A 25,046-nucleotide genomic window follows, 5' to 3' on the forward strand; every position below is an offset into this window, starting at 1 on the left:
CAGTGGAAATAGGCAGAGAAGTACAAGCATCACTCCAAATTTACACCACTGGTACTTACTTCCGTTCTTATGCACATATTACTGTTTGTGGCAAGGTTGCGGTTACCAGAATATTGATCCAAACTAGTCCAGAGACTGACATCAGTCTCCAAGCCAGATTCAGCAACAGAGTTTGACTTCTCGTTATTCACAACACTTTGTCTTTGCATAATAATTCCCGCTTGCGAATTTGGGATGGGTAAAACACTACTTTTAATCCACCAACCTTAACCCCACAAAAGAACAGATGTCTCAGAAACTATCAATCTTGGTAGGTGATGAAAATTGAGATTCCCCCTTTGTAATCTTCATGGGTTTCTTGACAAGAACCCATTGTCCAAACCTTAAACTCATTAGGTCAAGCCTAGCGCAGCGCGCATGCGCTGCTCGACTTTTTGTAAGGGCTTTCAGAAATCTCACCTCACCGTCGCACACGCTCGTGCGTGTCTTTTTTCTCTCCCAGGATATTGGCCTTTGCGTGTGTCTTTTTAACAAAGACAGCACGCAATTGGCCAAAGGCTCTTTTTGTCCCCCATGTTCCCGCCCACGGACTAATGCTTGTGGTTACGCGCAGCATCAGCATATGTTTCCAATTATCATGCCCGGGCGCGATAATTGGAAACATATGCTGCTGCTCGCAACCGCGCGCGCACACCAGCAGTCTCCACTCCGGAAATTAAACCCTGCTGGGCCCGCCCTGCAGAGTGGACGGGCACAAATCATCCTCACGGCACGTTAATGTAATTCGCTGTTAACACATTTTTCTCGTTACTGAAATTGCAGGGATCGGCGTAATTGGGATACAATTTAAACAACGTTTTCTTGAGGTATGTAACTATAAATCTGTGGGATTACGGGGATGCAATTGGCATGGTTTGATACACTTAGGAGAATGATTAGCGAGGATCTGGCACACGCCGCAGCACAGGAGCTTTTATTTGTGGCACGCTTCAATAGGCACTGATTGATACAGCTTGCTATGCATGAAATGCTTGTGGTAACTTTAAACAGCTTTAATGGGTTGTAAAATAAATCGACATTCGCAGCGCATACCCTTTCACACAAGGTGGCCACCTAACTCTTAAAAACTTGAGGGAGGGTCAGACGGGTAAATAATACACTATCTCTGTCAATCGGTGTGCTTGATAACTGGTAATCTACATGGATTGACAGGACTATCCGTCACCATACTATATAAACTCGCTCCGCTCTCTGCACTGCTGGCCAGTACCCTCCCCTTCCGTCCCTGGACCCTATCACCTGCCTGTAAATCCCAGGTGGCTCACCCCCCAAAACCCTATTGTCATGCTAGCACCCCACAACTCTCCAGCAGTTCACGCAGCCACCAACCACCCTGCTGCTCTCCCTCCACACCATTGCACCTCACGGTCACTCGCAGTCCCATATCTCTCCCTCAGACCTCTCCAAAAGCTCTCACAGTCACCTGTCATCATAGCTCTTCCTCTGTTCCCTCACTTGTGATTATCTACCCCAGCTCACCTCTTCTGGCAGTATTTCACTCACTTCTCCTGTAAGAAAATGTCAGAGACTCAACCCCTCAGAACAATAATAGAATTTGACTCCCACCAAAGGCAATAGATATCACTTTCACGACCTTATAAATCTTTAGACATGCAACACTTTAGATTACTGCACATAAGAATATCTACCAGATAACTAACCACCTACAAAATACCAAAAGCGAGACCTATTGGCTATGCCAATGCTTGTTTTTCTTTAGCCTTCCTTCTATTGTCCATGTAAAGTTTATTTTTCTCATGTTTCTAAAAAATATGACTGCGAATTTTCTTATCAAGTGACTTCCCAACCTCAAGATTAAACTCATGTGCAGGCTCCAGCCAATTAGGAAGAATAGGAACATTACATTTAGGCTTTTAAAGGGGATAAATGCCAGTCTCCCCGATGGTAGAGTGAGGTTAGTAAGATACGACCAAACCTTTTGCTTAAGATATTTGTCAACACCTAAACCAGCTGACATACTGGTTTGTATACCCTCCTCCAACAAACAGTTGATTGACCTTTCAACTAGACCAATAGCAGAAGGGCGATAAAGTGCTACCTGCATGGGTTTAATATCCCGTGAGAGTAAAATGCCACATTTCCTGTGAGGAAAAATGGGTACCATTGTCTGATGATATGTTCAGCCGGACCTTCAATTGAAAACATTGTTTTCAAGAAATGTATAGCATTTCGGATAGATGCAGCATCCTCAAAAGAGTAGTGAATGTATTTTGAATAGTCCACTAGAACTATCAAAACTTCCTACCCCCAAGTAAAAGGCTGAAAGAGCCTCAAAATCAAGAGCTACTTTTTCCCAAGGTTTCTCTGGGAAAAGTACCCAACATAAAGGGCCTATCCTGCAATCTGCAAAGTTTGTCCAAAACAAGACACTCAGGACAAGCGTCAACCATCCTGTGAATATCATTAACCATCACTGGCCAAATTAAAACGATCGTTTTTAAGAAGTAGAAGAAATACCAAGATGGCCACTATAAGCCCCTTTCAATAGACCAGATTTCAAACTAACCGGTGGAACAAAACAGTCTTTCCTCAACATGGTGCCATTTTCACAAGAGTTCAGAAGCCACATTCGCAAACGTACAATACTACCTCCTGACCTAATGAAAGGAGAATGGAACACAGGCCGACTCTTATTCAGCACAATGTCCTCACAGGACACAACCATTAATCCTCAATAGAGATGGGGTTTGTGCAGGATGCCTCAAAACAAAATGTAATATAATAATATTCACTGGATAAAGTCTTGGCACCACAGAGAAGGTTTAGGCTTTCTTCTCAGATCATATCTAGATCGAACAGCTTGGGAAGCCCCAGATAATGTTGGTGGAGGATGTCAAGCAGTGGCTGGGCAGGCCAAAAGTGGGACTCTAACTGGCATCCAGGAATGTTGTTGCAGTTTCTTCATACTTAGGAGATGTACTGGGATCAGCAAAATCTCTCACACCCACCGATATCATTCGCCTCCAACAGCTGGTCATCATTTGAGACAATGTCTCCCTTGAATCTATGAAAGAATTACACATTTCTGTCCCCGTTTATGCCATCACCAGAGTCCTTCTATCTATTTCCTTCCTCCATAGGGAAGTACGATGGGAAAGATATTTGCCACCAGGATGCTGGTCTCTCAGGAGCACCACATACATCCCCAGGGACTAATATTGGTAGCCTTCAGCTCAAACTGCTGTACAGCTTTTTCTTCAGGCCTAAGTCCTTTCATTATCCAGAGGTCAGGATGTGTGATTTGGAATAGCACAGTGCACTATCATCCCCGGCATAGGCAAGTCAGGCCTCTTCCTGTGGTAAGATCGGGTGTTAGTCCATAATCTCTCTGAAAAACATAGGTAGCTCACTTGATGTTCCGACCAGGTCCATGAGCTACAAGGTTAGACTTGGTAAATGTTTTCATAAAGTGTTCTACTTCACCTTTTGCCTGCATCCATCGGAGTGTTATTTCCCGATGTTGGACTCACAGTGAAGAGATACTCAGCCACCTCCTGGCTCTGAAAATGGGGTCCATTGTCAGTTCTTAGACGACACCATAGGTGGACATTATTTTCTCCAGCTTCAAGAAAATTGCTTCAGTGGAGACGGAGTCTAAACTTTTCACGTCTGGATATTTAGAGTGGTCATTGATAACCACCAGCATGCAATGCCCATCAGGAAATGAACCAAAGTTCATGCTGGCTCTAGCCCCTGGGCAGGGTGGGACTATTTCTCGGTCCTGAAGACTAATGGGAATTAGTCACTTGGCAATGAATAGTTCCTCACCGTTTCTTGCACGATCTCGTGTAGCCCAGGGATCCAGACTTTAGAGTGGAAAAATAGTGAGTTGGTTGGGGGAATAATTTGCTGGATCCCCTGGAGGAAGCAACATTCCAGTATTGCTGCTAGTTTGTGACACACATTTTGAAGGGATCGGAGATGAAACTGGGCCTCATGGGCGGACATAGATACGCTGTTGAGAATCATCCAGTAACTCTTGCACTGCTCAGGCAAACCGAAATGAATCAGCACTGGTGGCCAAAAGGATGAAATCTAAGTATACGGGTTCATGTCTTAATCTCACTACAATGAGCCTAACATACTCTTCCATCTCACGTGCTTCGTCCAGGTCATGGGGTGTTGCGTGTCAGGGTGTCGTGACAGAAAAACTGCTGTCTCTTTACCTGCCAGAGAATTAATGTTGTTGGAGCTGGAGTATCCATTTCTCAGTTCTCTTGAATAGAGGAATTAGCAGTTTGTGGTGAACACTTAAGAGGGGGTATAGATGGAGATGGAGACACCCCCAAGTGAGCAGGGATTTTCTCTTCGTCAATGAGAGTGGTGCTGCTGTATGGGAGCCAGCACACTATTCACAAGTGTCTCTGACACTCACTCCTAACATGGCTGTTCTGCAAAAATAGAGCTTCCTGCCTGCTGGGATTGGAAAGTTAAGTTTCTCAAGCAGTGTCAAAGTACATTAGGGTAGTCTCTTCCAAGAGCTTTAGTGGCTTGTGATGTCACCTTCTGATCAATGCCACTAGACTGTTGATTTGGCCAGTTCTCTCAGCATTTCCTGGTAAGGGTGTTGGTTCTATATAAATCTGCTGCAATAAGTCACCACCTCTAATAAGCTAAGCTCCTCGCTTTCGGTACTGATGTAGGGTGTAGTGCTGTCTTAATGTCCTCCACATTGGTCGGTTAGTTGCGAATCCTTGGGCCGAAAATCTGTGTCCAAATAGAGGTCTGTTGTAGAGCAGAAATCTGCATTTCCTCCTGCTTTGTGAGAGGCTACAGTTGCTCAGTTTTTGAGAGCGATTCTGGAGGCGTTGTGGTGTGTTTCAATTGATGCAGCATGTGCTACGATGTCGTCACTATGTTGACTACTCCGACGAGGCCTATAAGTAACTCCCTGATGGTATTCTGGAAGATGTCTGTAGTGCTGGAGATTCAGAAATTCAGGCTCTTATAGAGCAAGAGGCCAAGGTGAGTTGTGCAAAAGTGATCATGTACCTTGACTGGGGACTCAGGAGCAACTGGTGGCACTGAAAATTGAGGCAGACTTTAGAAAACTACTGTGAGTTGTTGACCTCTGATTCTAGGTCATCTACTGTAGGTGTCAAGTGACATTCTCGCCAGAAACAATGTTTGGTAGGCACATATCTATACAACTGTACACTTTTTCTGGCTGGCGAAGTTTACAGATGATAACGATGGGTGAAGCCCCCTCTTTTCACTTTTCTGCTGGCCACAGAATGTTCCTCATAAGTCAATTCTGTGTGAAAACACCACCTGGGGCAGTGGTGACTCCCCCCCCCCCCTCCAATAGAGAAACACTTTCACCTTGGTGTGTTTGAATGTCGGTTGTGGTGTTAGGTTATACTGGCCCTTTGCCATGATGTTGATCGAGGAGGCACCAGCGTCACTCTACAAATATACCAGATATCTGGAACACCATCGCCCCCGATGTCATCTTCCTCACAGAGACATGGCTCAACCCCGCTTCTGCACCAGACATCGCCACCGCCACTCCCAGCGGCTACAAATTCATACACCGAGAGAGTCAACAAACACGGAGGTGGTATAGCCATAATCCACAAAGAGTCCCTCCACTGCACAGCAGCAACTGACGACACCACCGCCATTATGGAACACCTCAATTTCAAAATAAACACAGACTGCTAGTCCACCATCAAGGGCACCCTGTCATACAGACCACCAGGACTTCACGCCATCTTCTGCAAAGGACATCTGACTTCCTAGGCCCCCCCCCCCCCCCCCCTTCCCCTCCCAGCCATCCGCTCCAAGAACTTCATCCTCCTTGGAGACCTCAATTTCCACAACAACGACACAAACGAATCCAACATAGCAATCTTAATAGTGAGCATGAACAACCTCGGCCTCACCCAAATTGTCACCGACCCCCCCCCCCCCCCCCCCCACGCACATAGCTGGACACACTCCAGGCCCGATCTTTATAGCCAGCAACAGAATCAAGTACAGTCACACCTCTAGAGATGACCTTGTCCGACCACTCAATCGTCCACTCCTCCATCTCGATCACCCCCAACACCGCCACCAACCAGGCCAGCACCGCCCATAGGAGCAGGAGCAAGGTAACAGGAAATCTATGGACCAACATCTTCACGCTCCCTCTTTACCCCATCCCCAACACCACTGCCAACCTCAAGGTGGATAACCAAAATTTCAACACCTGGATTACCAAATGCGCTGACATAGTTGCACCCCTCAAACTAGCAAAACAAGGCAGACCCTCCAAACACACCAGCTGGTTCACTCCTGAACTAAAAGTCTCCAAAAGCAATTGCAAACCACTAGAAAGAATTTGGCACACCAACAAAACACCCAGTGACCGAGCCAACTTCAAAATAGCTCTCAAATATCATATAGGCCTGAAAAACACCAAAAAGGAAGCCCTAGCCATCCGATTTGCAGCTAGATCCAACCTTAGCAAGGAACTCTTCAGCATCATCAAAGCGTTCACAAACCCCATAGCAACTGAGAACACCGTTTTTTTTTCTTAGCTGTTGTCGATTGAATGTGGTACTACGGCGTGAGATAAATCGTGCCTGGTCTGGGTGGATCAGATATGACGTGAGGCAGACGTCTATCCGCAAGAATGCCACTCAGAATCATTACATCAATATTAGGTAGCAAAATCGGCCAGTAAGAGTTTGGTACCTGTGGGTCCCCATCTTGTTTGAGGATCATTATCACCAGTGCCTCCTGCTTAGAATCTGGCAACCCTTGCCGCTGTAGGGCTTTATTGTATAACTCCAGCAACCGATCCACCAGTAGTGGTGCAAATTGTTGGTAAAATTCCACCGGGAAACCGTCGCTCCAAGGTGGTTTGCCTGCCTTTAATCGTTTAATAGCCCACAACACCTCCTCTTTCGTGAATGGAGCCCCTATGCTTTCTTCCACCTCCCGATCAGATTGGGGTAGCTCTACTGCAGCTAGAAACTCCGTTATCACCGACCCTCGAGGCCCGTCCCCGCTACTATACACTTTGGCTAGGTGAGTAGTGAGTACCTCCTGGATACCCGCCTGTGATTGCACTACTCTTCCGTCCCGATCCTGTAGTTGCAGTATTGGCCCCATGGATGTTTCGCTCTTCAGTAGCCTGGCTAACATGGCTCCAGATTTGTCTCCCGCTCTATGGGAGGCGCTGTCTATATACCGTATGGTCATAACTTTTCTAGGCGTTTCCATGCCTCCAGTAATTCAATTCGGGCCTCACACCACTTCACCCTCCTCTGTGGGGACCTGGGCAGCAAGCTCTTCAAGCTTGGTCAGCCTGCATTCCTGTTCTGCGATCTCACTCTCCAGCTGTTGCCTAACCCCGTATGTCGTATGTATGCAAACTCCCCTAAGCACTGCCTTCATGGCGTCCCATTCATGGGCTCTATGTGAGGCCGACCCCCAATTTTCCTCAAAGTATTTAGTAAGAGCAGTCGAGACCGCCGCAAAAGGGGGGGTCCAGTAAGGCCTCCGATTGGAGTCACCACGTAGTGATAGCTGATCTAGGTCTATGACCCTCAAAGCTCACCAGGACCGGCAAGTGGTCAAATATATACCAGTCGTGATATGTTATCCCCTGAACCTCCTGAGCTAGGTCTGAAGTTATAAAGCAGGAGTCTAAATGGCTAAAAGTATTAGCGGCTCGGGTGTGGCACGAAAATACCTTCTGACCTGGATTACGTTCCTTCCATATAGCCATGCGTTGCATTTCCCTCAGGTTTCTGTCATGCGTGGTTTGGTATTCAAACGTGGAGGCTCCCGATCTAGATTTCCATTCAGAACACAATTTACATCCCCATTCATCAACATTGACTCTATTAGATACGGTGCGGCTGCTGTCACAACAGAAGGGAAAAGTTTGGGCAATCAGTATTAGGGGCGTAAACATTAATTATACACATTTCCCTCCCTTCTAGCGAGCCATGGAGGATCACATACCTCCTGTCCGGGTTCACCACATGGTGTAGGTATTTAAAGGGGACACCCGGTGCCACCCATAACTGAGAACACGGTTAACCACCTCTCAGGAGCTCTACAATATCCTTGCAGACTTCTACAACAAAATCGCCATCATCTACGAACACTTTGACCCGCAACCCACCAGTGACAACTTTGACGAACTCCTCAACAGCAGCGACTAGACCTCAAACACCATAAATCACTATGTGAGATCAACTGACAAGCCAAAAAGAGCTACAATGATGAGCTGTATCCACTCAGGAGAACCCAGAGACCTCTGCCCCACCACATGTTCAACATGGGGAGCAACTCCATCAGTAAGGAACTCACCACTATCCTCAACTCATCCATCACTTCTGCCTCCTTCCCAGAACGATGGAAACACATAAAAGTAATACCTCTGCAAAAAAAAAAAAAAAAAAATACTGCTGACCCTGAAGAACTCAAGAATTGCTGGCCCATCTCCCTTCTCCCGTTCCCAGCTAAAGTCCTGGAGAGAGCAATAAACAGCCAACTCTTCAACCACCTAGAGATCAACAACCACCTGGATCCACCCCAATCAGGATTCCATGCTAGAAACCTCCCTAATCCCAGCCACAGATGACATCCCATCTCTCCTAGGCCAGGGAGACACCTCAGCCTTGATCCTCCTCAACCTCTCTGCAGCCTTCAACGCAGTGTCACACTACACCCTACTACACTGACTCCATCAGAGGGGATCCGAGGATATGCCATTAAATGGATCGCTTCCTTCCTCACAGGAGGAACCCAGAGCGCCCGCCTCCCACCTTACATCTCAGGCCCAAAGAACATCATCCGCGGCGTTCCCCAAGGGCCTTCACTGAGTCCAACCCTGTTAAACACATACCTAGCCTCCTCTGGCCACGCTGGTCAAATCATATGGTATGAACATCATATATGCTGAAGACACTCCGCTCAGCCTCTCCCTATACTCAAACCCTACTAACACTCAAATAAATGTCCACAGGTGCATGACCAGCATAGCCGCAGGATGAAAAATAAATGCCTCAAGCTCCACACATACAATACAGAGGTACTCATCTTTGGGAGCAACACCTCCCCACGAGACGACTCCTGGTGGCCAGTGGAACAGGAGTCCTTGTCCTCTCCCACAAACCACGCCAGAAACATCGGAATCATACGCAACAAGCTCATCATGAAGAAGCAGATAAACATCGTCTCCTCAGTTTGCTTCTTCCCCCTCCGTATGCCTTGGAAAATATTCAAATGTCTCCCTATCAACACAAGATGCACCATCACTCAAGCCCTCAACACCAGCCGCCTGGACTACGGACACTTATCTCTACATGGGCATCAACTCCCAACTACTGAGCAGACTGCAAATCATACAAAACGCTCCAGCCAGGCTCATCCTGGAGCTCCCGAGAAGAGCCTACAAACCCCCCAAGCACACACCTCAGAGTGCTACACTGGCTTCCCGTCCAGAAAAAGGTGCCAGTTCAAACTGCCAACCCACATCTAGAAAGCCCTGCACAACAAAGGACCAGCCTGCCTCAACCACAGACTGAACTTCCAGCACCCTGGCAGACAGCTATGCTCGGCCTCCCTTGCATACATGCCTCGCTTCTACAAACGCAGAAGCGGTGGTCGCACCTTCTCCTACCGGACTGCTAAGACCTGCAATGGCCTCCCACTCCACCTCTGGCCTGCACCCACCATACAGGAGTTCAGAGACGGCCTAAAAATCTGGATGCTAAACTGACTACTCCCAGAAGCCAACATTCCTCCCTCCCTTCCCCCGTGACTGGATACTCTCACTGGCGATAAGCAGCGCTCTACTAATCGTTGGTTGATTGTCAAAGATGGTGGTGATCAGCTGCCGTCCTGGTTTGATTTGGTACTCAGAGGTTGGTCATCTATTTCTCACCGTTCCTTCTCTGGTGTAGACCAAGTGTATGGCTCTTTCTTCATCTCCCATGTTGCTTTGCCAAGTTTTCCTCAGGGAGAATTACATAGTTTTATTTGGCAGGGTCCGGTCTCCTCACGTTGAGTGGAAGACTCCTGCAGAGGGATTGATTTCCCCACAACCCTCACATTGTTTCGCTTTTGCTGGGCAGTCTCCTGAGCGTGGGAAGCTGCCACCGCACTGTCCACAGGTCCTCCCTGTGACTTCTGTAGGAGTCGTCTTGGTGTTTGTCAATCTTTTTTATTAAACGGTGCTTCACGAGTGCCACACAGGGGCGATGCCTGGGCAATGAAAAGTGCTGGATAGTCAGTCAGCGTAAGAGTATCTGGGAGCGAGTGACTTGCCAGGCTCCTGCACTACTTACCACCTCATCTTTACATGGACACACCCTTGTATGGACTGCACGTGCCTTTCCTCGCGTGCTGGAGAGCTCCTCGAGTGCGGAATTCACCAGGCTTCCGTTTTACTCGTCTCAGAAGGAAGTCTTCATAACAGGGATTGGCATGAGGGGCAAAGTACACCTTCCGTGCAGTCGCGAGGGGGGCGCATAGAAAGGGTGGCCCTGCTTCTCACACATCGCTGCCCTGCTTTGCCCACAGCGCTGCCCTGCTTCACCCACTGCGCTGCCTTGCTTCTCCCACAGCGCGGGAGAGATTGTAGACGTATTCACCTGCTGGATCCGGCAGCATGCCTCTGGCGGTCTTCGGGGATCACTGTTCCCGCCATGTACATCCTCAGATGGCCGACCCCGAGGGTCCATTTCGGTGCCCGAGACTACGGTCTTGCACAGTTCTAAAGAGGGCACCACAGAGGGCAGTCTCTTTCAAGAGGCAGTGAGAGGAGAAAACTAGTTGGTCGGCAGGGTTGATTTGCCCATGCAGTGCCCCTGGTCTCCAGCGGCCTCGGTTTTGGGCTCTCCTGGAGGTTGGATCTTGTATGTCTTCCAGTGGTGGCTAAAGAGTGAATCGTGGACTATCCTTTTCTGCCTCGGTATGTCATGGATGCGGCGCCACCGTGTGGCGGTAAGCCAGTACTGCGATTAGTGCTGGAGGCTCTTCACTCCGAGTCAGGCAGGGTCAGGCCCTCGACGCCCGCTCCCAGGGACAGGGCGCGCTGGAGACCTTACCATGCGTTGAGGCGGATCAGCACCGCCTGTGGCCCGCTCCATCCGTTCTCAGGCCCCTCAGACTGCAGGGGATCCGTCCGTCGGCGAGCTGCAGGGAGTGGTGTCGACGGCTTGTCGAAGAGCGGGTGTTGGTCAAACTGTGGAAGTTTCGCGGCTGGATAAGGCGGGGGCCCATCCTGGCCCTCGGTGTGGCCCGTGAAACCGCATTACACGGGCACATACGTTTTGGTTTACGGCTGGTCTTAAACAGCCCTTCCGGAGGCTAGGCAGACCCTTTTATTTGGCATTACAGCGACACAGGACGGGACCAACAATCCGTATTTGAGAGGGCGTTTGAGGAAGGTGGTATGTTCCAATAGTGTCAAGCAAGCATGGCAGTACATCTCTTTGGACTATCTGCATAAACAGGGGGTGTCCTTCCACTTCAAATGAGTGATGCGGCTCGCTCAGCATGCACCCCTTATCATATAAGACAGGATGGCATTGTATTATAGTGAAGGTACTCCTGATCAACATTACAATAATTCTGAGATACTGCCATCACTGGTGTTCAACACACCGAGATGAGAGCCTGGCTCAACGTTGACACACGCTCGGACACATGCGGTAACAAATCAAGGGCTGCAAAATAAAACCGCGAGCCTGGCTGAAGACCACAGTGAGGCCCTTTAGGGAGTCAATGCTCGCTGCTGACATCTGCTGTGAAGGCAGGGTGCCGGCCGGCCAGGCGTCCATCTTTCCACAGCCAATACATCAAGCACTATTCAATGCATCAATAAGAACATTTGGTATTTACAGCCCTGGAAACGGCGCGCGTGCGGTATGAAGCATCTTATCATTTCATGTGTTTTTCTTCTAAGTAAAAGAGCCGCAGACCTGTTTGCACATAAAAGAAGAACAAGGCTGCACTTGGGGACTGAACGTTTTATTTGTGGGAATGTGCTGGAACAGACACATGGATGTGCGTGGAAAGAGCCTGGTCAGACATGCACTATGCCTCACAGACCACCATTTAGTTTCATACAAATCATAGAGCGTGTGCTATGCAACAAAGAGTCTTTTATTCGCCTCTTCTGTGAATGAGTCACTCCACCTATACTGGATAGTTCGGGCGCTTTTGCGCCCGATTCCAGTCGCTTTTACTGCATCTCCTGACACGTTACAGGAGTGAACCATGTGCCTGAGAACACGATGGCCACCGGGGTTGTCCAGAGAGATGGCAGGTAGAGGTGCCCACATAGGGGGGTCAGTAGTAGGGAGCCCTTTGCAAACATCTCTCTTCACATTGAATGCTTTTCGTGGGTAGCAATACAAAGAGCCAAACGTGACCCCTCGCTCGGAAACTGTACAGAGGGGGAGAAAAGACAGACGAGGGTACATAGATTCAGTACTCCAGCATCCAGACGTCACACCGTATCCACACCAAGAAGGCGGAAGCATTCACCATGTTCTGATCTGACAATGGGACTGTTCATTATGGCAATGCAGCATCTTTCAAAGACACGGATCCTTGTAAAAGAAACAGCCCTGAAGTCTACAGACAGGAGCCCACAATTGCATGTCAACTCGGTGGCAGCCACTGTATCTTGGGCTAGACTTTCTTCATGGTAGCCCCCCCCCCCCCCTCATTGAGTCTCACACATGCGCGCCTTTCCATGCGACCCCGCTTCTCACATTATAACATGGTGCTACCTCTATGCATCACCAAGCCTGCTCTACGGTGCAACTTCCTCACTAGATCCCATATATCCCTTTATGCATGGTCCTCAACTTCCTGCATTTTGTCTCAGGAGATACTCCCTCAATAGTACCTACAAGAATTTATCACCACATATCAGCATGTTTGGCTCCTCTGGCCACCTCACCGCCCTTTGCACCCAAAGTGTCCAGTGTCACTGTATTTGCCCCTCCTCCCCAGTGTCTAGCATGTTTGAGTCTACCTACCCTCCTCAGTTCGTCCAGGATGTGATTCTAGACTTGACTGCTATAAATGTAAGTTTCCCTCTCTGCATGGCTCATGCCTCCAGAGGCGCTTTCTTTGAGGCACGTTAGTGGCCTATTTTTTAAGCCACATCTTCTAACCAGTAGAATAGTATGAGGCTTGTTGAGGCAGGGCTTATGACTGAATGAGTCCTTCCTAAAGGCACTTCATCTGATACTGCACTGATAGCAGAAACTCTCCTATTTAGTACCTCGGTATGGACAGACTAAACTCAGGCAGAAGGAGGAGTCACATTTCTCCTCTCTCACCCATCTCCTGATCACTGGCTTCAGAAAATACAGTCGCCTTACCTGTATGTACCCCATGGATGGTGGTCCGAAGTCATTGAAAAGTGGTCGAAAGGGAGCAGAGGTTCCACCTAGTGACCCAGACGGTGAGGGCACACTCACACTGGAAACTGCAAGAGAGAAAGCAGTTGCTTAAGAAAAAGAAGCATGCAGGATAGAAAACATGAGTGTTGGAGACAGTGGAAGGGTAGACGATAGGTGGTGGGTAGATAGGAGTTGTTTGGTTGTCATGTGAATCGAAGCACCAACTGATGAGACAATATATTGGGCAAAGAATGTGTTACACCAGCATGTGATGGTAGATATACACCGTAGTCCGAAGCTCTGGAAGTTGTGGGCAAACAAGCCTGAATCTGGAGGTTGGGCACAGCATGCTAAGGTTTACAAGTGAATAGCCAGAGTGACAGGCATTTGGATTGTGGTCGCTCTGAAGTTTATCAGCTATTCATTTCACCTTTGTGGAGAAGGTGGGATCTACGTTAGATACTGACAATGCCACCCATGCCCGTCGGAGCCTTTGCAGAATCTCTGTAATCAGTCCCAAAACTTCAAACACATTGCAGGAGTCATCAGGGGAAGAAGGATCCTCTCTCAGGATGGGCAATACTCCAGAGCTTCCAATTAAATCTAGAAATGGCTAAATGTCTTACTTATTCAATAGGTTTGTGGTCTTAAATGGGCTGGCAAATCCCAAAAGCAAGTTGCTCATGCTGTTTCAAGCTGACAAGCCAGGGTCTCTCAGTTACACAGCAAAAACCATTAGGTCAGCCTCCCTGAGGCCACCACCACTGGTGAAAGGATAAGACTGAACGGAGAATGGAATAATCCAAATAAACACTTTATTCAAGTCGTTGCAGCATAAAGACTGTTAACCCCTTTGCGAGCTGATTATACTCTTAAGAAAGAGCCACATCACGCTTGAAAGTCCCAGGCACCTGGCAATGGAGAGCCTCACTAGTTCCCTGCCACACTGGCCAAACACTTCAGTCTTCAGAACACATTCTAACTCTCCTTTTCCAAGTTCCCACCCAGACTGTAAAACAACTAACCTCGATTTCCTTAGTAAACTCTTTTGTTAATTCTAGCCAACTAATATTTTGTGCCACACCATAACCCTTTACCAGTATTAAAACCAAGATCCTCACGTGCTACCACAGTCAAAACAGAATTTGAAATACGGAGTCCAGTGGAGTGGTGTAGAGTGGAGTGGACTGGTGTACAGTTCATTGGTGCAGAGTGTTGCAGAGTATAGTGGCGTGTAGTGGTGTAGAGTGCAGCTGCATAGAATACAGTAGGGTACAATGCAGTACCCTAGAATGCAGTGATGTATATTGGAGCTGCATAGTGGGGTGTAGTGGCGTAGAGTACAGTGGTGTGGAGTGACAGAGTGGTGCATAGTAGAGTGCAGTGGTGCAGAGTTAAATGGTGCAGAGTATAGTGGCTTTGAGGACAGTGGAGTAGAGAAGAGTGGTGTAGGGTGGCAGAGAGTGCAGTGGCATAGAGTGCAATTGTTTAGGGTAGAGTGGTGTGGAGTCGAGCCGCATGGAGTACAGTAGCATAGACTGTTTCGGAGTAAATTGGTGCATGGTAGAGTGCAGTGGCAAAGAGTAGGGTGGCGTAAAGTGTAATGGAGTAGAGTGCAGTGGTGCAGAGTAGGTTAGAATGGCATACAGTGGAATAGCGTAGAGTTGAGTGTTACAGAGTAAAGTGCACTGGCATAGAGTGGAGTTGTGCAGAGTAGATTAGAGTGGCCTACACTGGAGTGGCGTAAAGTGCAGTGGTGCAGAGTAGACTGCAGTGGCGCAGAGTGGTGGGGTGTAAAGTGGAGGGGTGCAGAGTAGAGTGCAGTGGCATAGAGTGGTGCAGAGTAGAGTGAAGTGGAATATGCATGGTGTCGTAATGCATTGCCATTACAGGCAACACATTTTCAATTGGAATTGCCATTACATTTGCACAGACTAAGGGGCAGATTTACAAGCCCCTTGTGACACTTTTGCACCGCTGTTGCGTCACTTTTGTGACGCTGTGGCAACGTAAAAAAATGCAGCCAAATTATAACGTGATGCGTCACGTTATAAAACCCTGCGTCACATTATACCCGCGTCAGGTATACTGTATGCAGGGTGGGCGTTCCCATGCAAAAAGCCATGTAGAACTGACACAGTGAAATCTACAAGATTTCACTGTGTCACTCTACGCCTTCACTGCGTCAAAATCCCTGCGCCTTTAGGCGTAAGGAATGAGGCAGGGCTTTTTGAATGGGACTCACCGATCTGTTGTGGCGCATTGCTGGAGTTGCGTCACTTTCATGTCCAACTCCAGCAATGAGTCACTTTTGGGCCAACAAATGCATCAGAATTTCTGACGCATCTGTTAATCTTTGCGCCATGGAGCACTGCATTGTAAATACATCGCATCCATAGAGGCACAAGGACATTCAGCGATGACGCAAGGAAACCAATGCATCTATGCAGATGCGGCAGCTCCTTGTACTAATAAACTATACAGCGCACAAACAATGTGTGGAAATTACATCACATAGTGTAATGATTTGTTTTGATCATATTAAAGTACTGGTTTGCAACGCACTTCAGAATTAACAAAAAATGTACTTAATATGTGTTCCTAATTCTGAAATACTTGCACAGTTCATTTAAACAATGTTGTGGGATTGAAGAAAAACCTCTCCTACCCCTAGTATACAGCAAGAAATTCTCTCTCTTTAAAGTCAGAGAGAGAATAGAATACACCAAGCTTCCTCAGAAGACAGAGCCGGACATCTGACCTCGGTCTTTGAATGCACAGCGAATGCGACAAGATAAGAACAAGATTTACAGGCCTGTTCATAGAAAGAAGCACTTGTGGAAGAATACAAGGGGAGTTGGGGTGAAAAGGCTTTGCTTCCTGGGAGGGTCAAATTCACCCTCGACAGCCTCAAATAAATATAGCCAGCAAATAGAAAGCCATAAAATCTGAGTTACAAACCCCAAAGCCAATGGTAAGCAACTGGCAGAATGCATTCCCAGGGAAGCTTTCTGAACGTCCCCAAGATGTCTTTATCAAACAAGAGAGCTTTGAGGTCATGTAGGCTTTGACCTAAACTGGGCTTAACTCAAAACAATTAGATAACTATCCACAGGACTGTCCATAGGGAATCAGAAATTGGAGTGTACGGGAAAGAGAAGTCACTAATGAATGTATCAAAAAGGAACTTTCTTTGTTTTTTCTAGATAGGCAAGAGTGAGGACTAAGCTCAAAGATTATAACAAAGTAAGCTAACTTCTCGCTGCTGCACCTGGAAAGGGCCGGTTAGAGGCATGTTTAGTTGGGTACTTCTACGTTTTCACACGCTCAATTTCGGAGAGCGATACCCCCGGAGCACGAAACAAATTACAAACAATTGACGAACTATTAGGCAGTGCGTGTACTACACACCCCTTTTTCTAGTTGGGAACTTGGACATTTTCTCAAGGGTGTTTGGCCTCAACGTTCACTGAAGCGCCCCCGAGAAACCCTCTTGTTTAAAAGAATGCAACGATGACAATTGAGGTTATCTCCAGCAACTCTTCATACTTAAGTTTTTCTTACATTTTGTTAAAAGTTGGCGTTTTAATGATGTTTACATCATATAACGACATACTGAGAAAAACTGTTTAACATAGTCGCTGCTTGTGCGACACAGCCACACTATAGCCAAGCCCCAGGCCGTAGAGAAAAATACCCAATTATCTTCACCTCTATCAATCACAATGACCATTATAAAATAGCTACCTAGGCGTTCATGATGGGCCCCTCTTGCGCCAATATAATACAAGGTATTAGAACATCATCTAGGATGTCCACTACCCTCCATATTTTAGCACAAGACAGATCCTTTAAGCGTTTTGTAAGATCTAGCCCAAAGGGGTCTTAAGCTTTTGACTTCTGTGGACCCCACTGAATCATTACTGGAATCCAGAGAACCCCACTCAGTCCTTATTGTAAGCTGGGGACCCCTTGCCTAAATAATTTCTATGATTTGAACCTCAAAAAATACAAAAGCAAGTATACACCAAAAACATGCTCAAATATTGAAATGTTTCGTTTTATTCAATCAATCAATCAATTGTAGAGCACACTACATACCCGCGAGGGTCTCAAGGCACTTGGGGGGGGGGGGGGGTGAGGGGGGCTACTGGTCAAACAGCCAGGTCTTGAGTAGCCTCCTGAAGGTCAGCATGTCTTGGGTCGGTCGTAGGCTCAGTGGGAGGGTGTTACAGGTCTTGGCGGCAAGGTGGGAGAAGGATCTTTCGCCGATGGTTGTTCTACGGATGCAAGGGACGGTGGCGAGAGCAAGTTCGGCGGAGCAGAGCTGGGGATGTAGGAGAGTCGTCCATTGAGGTAGGCTGGGCCGGTCTTGTGGAGTGCCTTGTGTGCGTGGATGAGGACCTTGAAGGATATCCTCTTGTTGACGGGGAGCCAGTGCAGGTTTCTCAGGTGGGGGGTGATGTGGCATGGTACATCGAGGATCAGTCGTGCAGTGGCGTTTTGGATGCGTTGCAGACGTTTGATGAGCTTGGTCAGTGCGTTGCAGACGTTTGATGAGCTTGGTCAGAGCTCCAGCGTAGAGGGCGTTTCCGTAGTCTAGTCTGCTGCTGATGAGGGCCTGGGTGACTGTTCTTCTTGTGTCTGTCAGGATCCACCTGTAGATCTTGCGGAGCACGCGAAGGGTGTTGAAGCAAGAGGAGGAGACGGCGTTGATTTGCTTGGTCATGAAGAGCGTTGAATCGAGGAGGATTCCCAGGTTGCGTGCGTGGTCGGTGGGTGTCGGGGGTGCCCCCAGTGCCGCCGGCCACCAGGAGTCGTCCCAGGGTGAAGGGTTGGAGCTGAGGATGAGGACCTCCGTCTTGTCCGTGTTCAGCTTCAGTCGGCTGATCCTCATCCAGTCCACGACAGCCTTCATTCCTTCATGAAGGTTGGATTTGGCGGTGATGGGGTCCTTGGTGAGGGAGAGGATCAGTTGAGTGTAGTCAGCGTAGGAGATTATGTTGAGGTCATGCTGTCGGGCGACGTGTGCGAGCGAGGCCATGTAGATGTTGAACAGTGTCCTGCTGAGGGAAGATCCCTGTGGTATGCCGCAGATGATATCGGAGGCTTCGGATCGGAATCTGGGGAGGCAGACACTCTGGGTTCTGCCGGAGAGGAAGGAGGTGGTCCATTCCAGAGCCTTGTCTCGGATCCCTATGGGGTGGAGGTGTGCGCGTAGTGTGCGGTGGCAGACGGTGTCAAATACGGTGGAGAGGTCCAGGAGGATGAGGGCCGCGGTCTCACAGTTGTCCAGCAGGGTACTGATGTCGTCAGTGGCGGTGCTGTGGTTGCTGCGGAACCCTGACTGGGAAGGGTCCAGGATTCTGTTTTCTTCAAGGTATCGGGTTAGCTGTCTGTGGACGATCTTCTCGATGACTTTGGCTGGGAACGGAAGTAGAGAGATGGGCCGGAAGTTCTTGAGGTCTCTAAGTTCTGCCTTGGGTTCTTTGAGTAGGGCGTTGATCTCGGCATGTTTCCAGCTCTCTGGGAAGGTCGCGGTCTCGAGGGAGAGGTTGATGACGTTGCGCAGATTGGGTGCGATGGAGCTGCTGGCTTTGTTGAAGATGTGGTGCGGGATTGGGTCTGATGGGGAGCCGGAGTGGATTGTGCTCATTGTCTTGATGGTGTCATCGAGGCTCACGTTGGCCCAGGCTAGCAGGGGGTCGTGGTCGATGGTGTGCAGAGATTCTGTTGTGTTGATGTCTGTTGGGGCTGTCTGGGTGTTGAAGCTGTCGTGGATATCTGCTATCTTGCGGTGGAAAAAAGTGGCGAGGGAGTCGCACAGGGCTTGCGACGGCGGGATGTCGTTGGTGTTGGAGCTGGGGTTGGAAAGTTCCTTCACGATGTTGAAGAGCGCCATACTATTGTGTGCGTTGTTGTCGAGGTGGTCTTTGAAGGAGGTCCTCTTGGCAGTCCTGATAAGGTGATAGTAGTTGCGGATGGCGTCCTTGTGGGCTGCATGGCTGTCCGGAGTCTGCTCACTGTGCCATTCACAATCAAATATAGAAAACGTTTTCCTGTTTTTTTTATTTTGCTTTATTATTTGTATACAATTGATTCATTTACACATATTAATTTTAACATTATTTAATTTTGTAACATAGGTGCACCACCAGGGGTACTCGGACCACAGGTAATGAAACACTAAAATCTAGGATATATTTTGCCAAATGTCTAAGAATCCCCCTCAAAGGAATTGACCATCTTTCTTATCCCCAAGAGGTACTAAATCCTACCATTTTATTGTAAGGTTCCCTGTGGTAGACTGCGTCTCATCTAATGCGGATTTACTGTTAAGCCTCAAGCAAAGTAGGAATATTTGTGCGATGTCGTATGACAAGTGTGCGCATAAGGAGGTGTCCATCCTAATATAACAGCTTGGGACTTAGAGTCACCTGAAGCCCAATCAATTGGTTATGTCATTTAGCACCAGACCCCAGAAATCCAGTACGAAAAATGACTGAGTAAGTGTGATTCTCTGGCCCATCCCCTTCAACAGAGCTCTGATCTGACTACACAGAGGACCACAAGTACGACCGTTTACAGCAGTCGCAAATAGAGATTCCGGTCGATTTGCTTTTTAAGAGAGTTACTTAACATTATAGACCCTGTGCGATAATGCTTTAACAAATTTAGAGTAGAATTCAACCAGGCCAAGAAATGACCTAACTTCGCATTTGTTCAAGGGATGCGGAGCATTTTGAATAGCCTCGACCAAGGCCTGTTTATTAGAAACTCCTTCACTCAAGATATGTCCTATGTAGGTTACTGACTGAATAGCAAATTTACACTTCGACTGCTCTAAAGTTAAGCCTTGTCTCTCAAAAGTACCCAGCAGTTCCTCCAGAACCTTATCATGCTCTTGTCTATCCTTAACAAAAATCAAGATGTCGCCCTGGAAACATCTTACAGTTTGAATGTACCCAAATATCTGATGGATTAGTCGCTGAAAAATAGCATCAGCCAATGCTAACCCAAATGGCATTTTTTATATTGATAACATATTGGGGTAACAAAGGCTGTGCATTTCTTACTTTCTTCCTGCAGTGGAATCCGATGGTATGATGCAAAATGGATCCATTGTAGCGAACCATTTTGCACCTTTAACTAATGTCAACATTTCTGATATCTTAGGAAGTGGAAATGTATCTACTACAATATTGTTGTTCAAGTAACGCAAGTCAATACAAATTCTGATGTTCCCATTGCTGCGTCTAGCGACCACACCTGGGGCTATCTATTTAGATTCAATAGGCTCAATTATGTCAGCATTTACAAGTTTCTTGAGTTCTCAACTTCATCCCAGAGTAAAATGGGAATATTTCTCACCATGTGAACTTTCTGACATACGTTAGTTTTCAAAACTACATAGTGTTCAAATTATGTTGGCGTACCAATTCCCCCCTTGAACAAAGATACATTCTTAAACATTGCAGTACCAATATTTTCACTCTCATCCACAATCACGACTGGTTCCGGGCTATAGGGATTCAATATTATGTGCAGATTACCCTGTCCCTGCCATCTCAAAACCGAGGGACCTCTTTTTGCAACGTACAGTTTCTCATTAGTTTTTCTGTTCTTAAGCCTGAAGACTAATGTCCTATTTTATCAATTGTTGCTTTCGAAAAACCCTCTGCATGTATATTTGGTTCAAATAACTTTTCCCCCAAATTGTTCACAAAGTCCCTGTTACACCCTTCTTCGTTTATAATGGCATACGGGAATCCAGAATAAGCATACATACCCAAATTGACATCAACTGCATCAGTTTTTTTCAAGTTTTTTTTTCTGTCCATAGTTAATATTTAGAATAAAAGAATTCTGGGACTCAACATTTTTTTTTCACCCTTACTGGTGTTGTCACAAAATATTTTCTTAACTCTACTTTCTTCATCACTCAAATGTCCTTCAATCAATCAATTTTACCTAAAATGTTTTTTTCCAAAACACTTTTGTGGAGTCTTCAAACATCCCACACGTCAAACATTTCTGCTTGACAGCAGGACAAAATGTACTTGAAGTAAGGCGAGAAGTGCCATTGCAACGATAACACCTAGGGCTACCCTTGTTAGACTTCTTTCCCTTGAAATTCTCCTTTTTCTAGTTAACCAATTTTTTACTTCTTATTTTACCTACTACCTCTTTATAGCAGTGCGCTCAACTAAAGCCTTAGATAGCACTTCGACTGGACAGTTTAGCTTTCCCCACTATTGCTAAAATATCATTAGGGTCAGCATCTCTGCTAATACATAGCCTCTCCTGAACGCAGCATAACAAGTATGCATAACAACCTGATCTTTAATAAGTTGTTTCTGTAAGAATCCAAATTTGCAATCCAAAGATAATTTCCTAAGAAATGCAACATATTTATCAATTGTCTTAGTCATTTGTTGCTCCCTTTGGAAGAACTTATAACTCACCATACCAATACACACTTTGGGCACAAAGTAATTGTCAAAGTCCCCTATAGATTCATCAAACACATTTGGGTCTCCTCCACCCGAAACTCGAGTCATCTGTTCATATACTTTAAATCTTTATGGCCCCACTGAAAGTAAGGAAAAAAATGTTTTCCCGCTCGGAAGACATTTTCCCTTCTTTGTCAATTGTTTCTAAATAGTTATGGAAATAAGCTTTCCTCTCAGTCCATTCCATGGCCCGAACACTCGCTTTCGGAGACTGAAGGAAAAATTCTGCAAACTCATCGCCATTCTCTCAAAGGCTTAAATAGAATATCACCACAACAGGGAAGTGCAACATCCCTCCTTCACCCCAAAAAACAGATCTGTTGTCTTAGTGGGGCGGGTGCACTGTCCAGATATAAACTCCTACAAATAGCCGGAACGATATTACACCCCAAATTGCTCAAATATATCCTAAACCCTGGATACCAACAAATCTGCAAAACCAAGATGGCAGCACGTAACTTCACACTGCATAACCTTACGCAATGACATTCCAACGGGGACAGAGCTACTTTCAACACGGAGCTCAAGGTCTTGCAGCACCGCACGTCCTTGATGCCATGAGTCAGAGAAGGATTCAAAGGATATGTCCAACAGCAATACCAACCTGCGAATGGTAAGAATCTGCATGCGCTGCTCAGACCAAACAGGGAAGACTGGCCAAGTTGCACAAGCCACCGCCGTCCACACCAACTGCTGTAAATGCAGATATAAAATAACTCCTCCAACATCCCACGTCAAAGAATACAATGAAATTGCCCTCCAAAAATGAACGCACAAAATCCTTGCGTTGTGGGTTCCCTGGTGTTCCACGTGCCCTGGTAATCCATGTGCAATAAAATACTTTAAAGCTTTATTCAGACTGGAACACCAATGTACTGCAAAAGCAGTAGCAATTATATCATGCTAAAATTCTTACTCCATGCCACTCTCCTCTAAGGTTCTACATCCCGTACAAGAGATCTAGAACACCAAGAGGAACACACCCCAAGGAATATTAGCACCAACTGAATGATGCACAGAACCAAATACATGAAGTTACAATTTATAATATACATAACTTGAAATTACAGTAATGAACGTGTTGCAGGTGGATTTTCATAACCTTCAACTTGGCCGTTATAGGTGTGAATTGTGTCCGAAGTGCATCTTATACTTTGTACTTGTTAAGTGTAGAACAGCGTAGTGTAGAACAGAATTCTTTGATTTTCCAACACTATAACACTATGCCATGGGGATTGTTGCCTGGTTAAACGCCACCTTTGACATTCTGCTACCTTGAGTAGACACATGAGCTAGTAGGACAAGTGTTATTGCAGCCCCACTGCCATCTGTTATTGGGACATTACCTGGGGGAACAGTTGTCCTTACTGCCCCATTACCATGTTATTGGCGCATTACCTGAAAGGACAGTTGTCCTTTCAGCCCCATAACTGTGTTATTGGTTCATTACCTGGAGGAGCAGGTGTCCTTGCAGCCCCATTACCATGTTATTGGCGCATTACCTGGACGGGCAGTTGTCCTTACAACCTCAGTACCATGTTATTGGCTCATTACGTGGAGGCGCAGGTGTCCTTGCAGCCCCATTACCGTGTTATTGGCTCATTACCTGGAGAGACAAGTGTCCTTGCAGCCCCATTACCATGTTATTGGCTCATTACCTGGTGGGACAGGCGTTCCAGGTCCAGAGTTGTTGCTGCTCCCCGTGGTGGCTGTCGTGCTGCTGGCTGTGGTCGGTGCAGGGGCAATGGGCTTGTAGGACATCCCCAGAGTCCCAATTAACGTGGGGGGCAAGTCGCCCCCTCCGGTGAAGGTCGCCGCCAGCGCCAGCCTGGCTTCTGTGATAGACTGTCCTATTAAATAAGTATGCTCCCACAAAAGAGATCCAATACCTTAGTTACGTTAAAAACTGATTTATTCTTCTATAGTGATCAGTTGCTATCTTGAAATGCTTTCTGCTGACAGGTGGCAGGGTTAAGCCTTGTTGTGATGATCGAATTAGCAGAAGAACCAACGAATTCCTTGTTTAAGTGATATAAAACCGGAGTTTGTAGTTGCGGGCTGGCGGCTGAGTACTTGAGTCCCTCGGCCCCTTCTTCCACGGTGACCACCCGTCCGTTACATACACGGACCGCCCGTACACTCGGCCCGACTTCCGCCGGGCCCCACTCATCTAAGAAGGGGCGACATTAGTCGGTAAAATCCAGTATTTCCGGGTCACAGGCAGCCAATTCTGTGGTTGAACATATTCCCGAACGTTGAGAGCCTGAGGGGCGGGGCTGATAATATGTAAAGTGACCTCGGATTGGAGTCTTTTAGCAACCTCAGCCAATCCTATTGTTCTGCACGGAGTTCGGAGGTGCTGATTGGCCGAGGAGGCGGAGCGTGGTCTCGCGGTTTGTAAACACTGTCATGGGCTCATGGCAGATCTCCAGAGTCTGGCAGCCGGCTGCGGGTTGTGGACGCCAGCGGAGTTGCTGTGGGGCGTGAGTTACAGACCGGACAGTGGTCTGGAGATCGGCAGATGCAACTGGTCGCGGCCCACGGTTCTGGCCGGGAGGGCTAGGGGGTGGCCAGCTAGCCACTGCTGCCTACGATGACGTGGTTAAGGCCGGACCATTGAGCCACGTGTCGCTCACCTTGGGTGTAGGACGACCAGCTAAACACCGTAACGGAGTGGTGGTAGCACATGTGCTCTTCTCACATAAAGTTTATTTCGGGCCAAAGCCCCGAAAACCTTATAGATAACAAATAAAAGCCATAAGCAAACGGCAGGGTGCAGAATCAGGGTGATGATCAGCTGATTGTCAGCCGCATAGTCGATTACTGTTAACCCGTGGCATTCAATGATCTTAGCCAGATGAAGCATGCATAAATTACATAGCTGCCAAGGTTTCCGATTGCTAGGTGTGACATTTTCCATAAATTCAGTGTAATTATGAGTGTGTAATAAGTATAGATGTAGCCGAATTATGATGATTAAGTAGGTTTATTAGATCTTTAGTACAGGATTACAGAAGAATCAGGTCGTAAGTACAGGAATATAGAAAGCCCCACCAGGAGCAGCTCCCTTGCTTCTCAGCCCACT

At 47.2% G+C, this 25,046-nt stretch overlaps 1 protein-coding gene across 2 annotated transcripts in view; it reads right to left on the reverse strand.

Moving 5' to 3' along the window:
• Positions 1-24,206, reverse strand: part of CDK2AP2 (cyclin dependent kinase 2 associated protein 2) — a 40,663-nt gene extending 16,457 nt beyond the window's left edge. Inside the window, exons 1-2 of one of the 2 annotated variants that reach the window (XM_085651659.1) lie at positions 23,620-24,206; positions 13,428-13,534 (exon numbers count right to left, since the gene is read on the reverse strand). In XM_085651659.1, the coding sequence (XP_085507785.1) occupies positions 13,428-13,534; positions 23,620-23,722 (210 nt within the window). In that variant the 5' untranslated portion in view covers positions 23,723-24,206. The remainder of the gene's footprint in view (positions 1-13,427; positions 13,535-23,619) is intronic. The other variant, XM_085651658.1, reaches the window with a different exon arrangement.
• Between the last annotated feature and the right edge of the window lie 840 nt (positions 24,207-25,046).

The sequence above is a fragment of the Triturus cristatus genome, chromosome 4_1 (assembly GCF_964204655.1).
Source record: "Triturus cristatus chromosome 4_1, aTriCri1.1, whole genome shotgun sequence".
Classification (NCBI taxonomy): domain Eukaryota; kingdom Metazoa; phylum Chordata; class Amphibia; order Caudata; family Salamandridae; genus Triturus; species Triturus cristatus.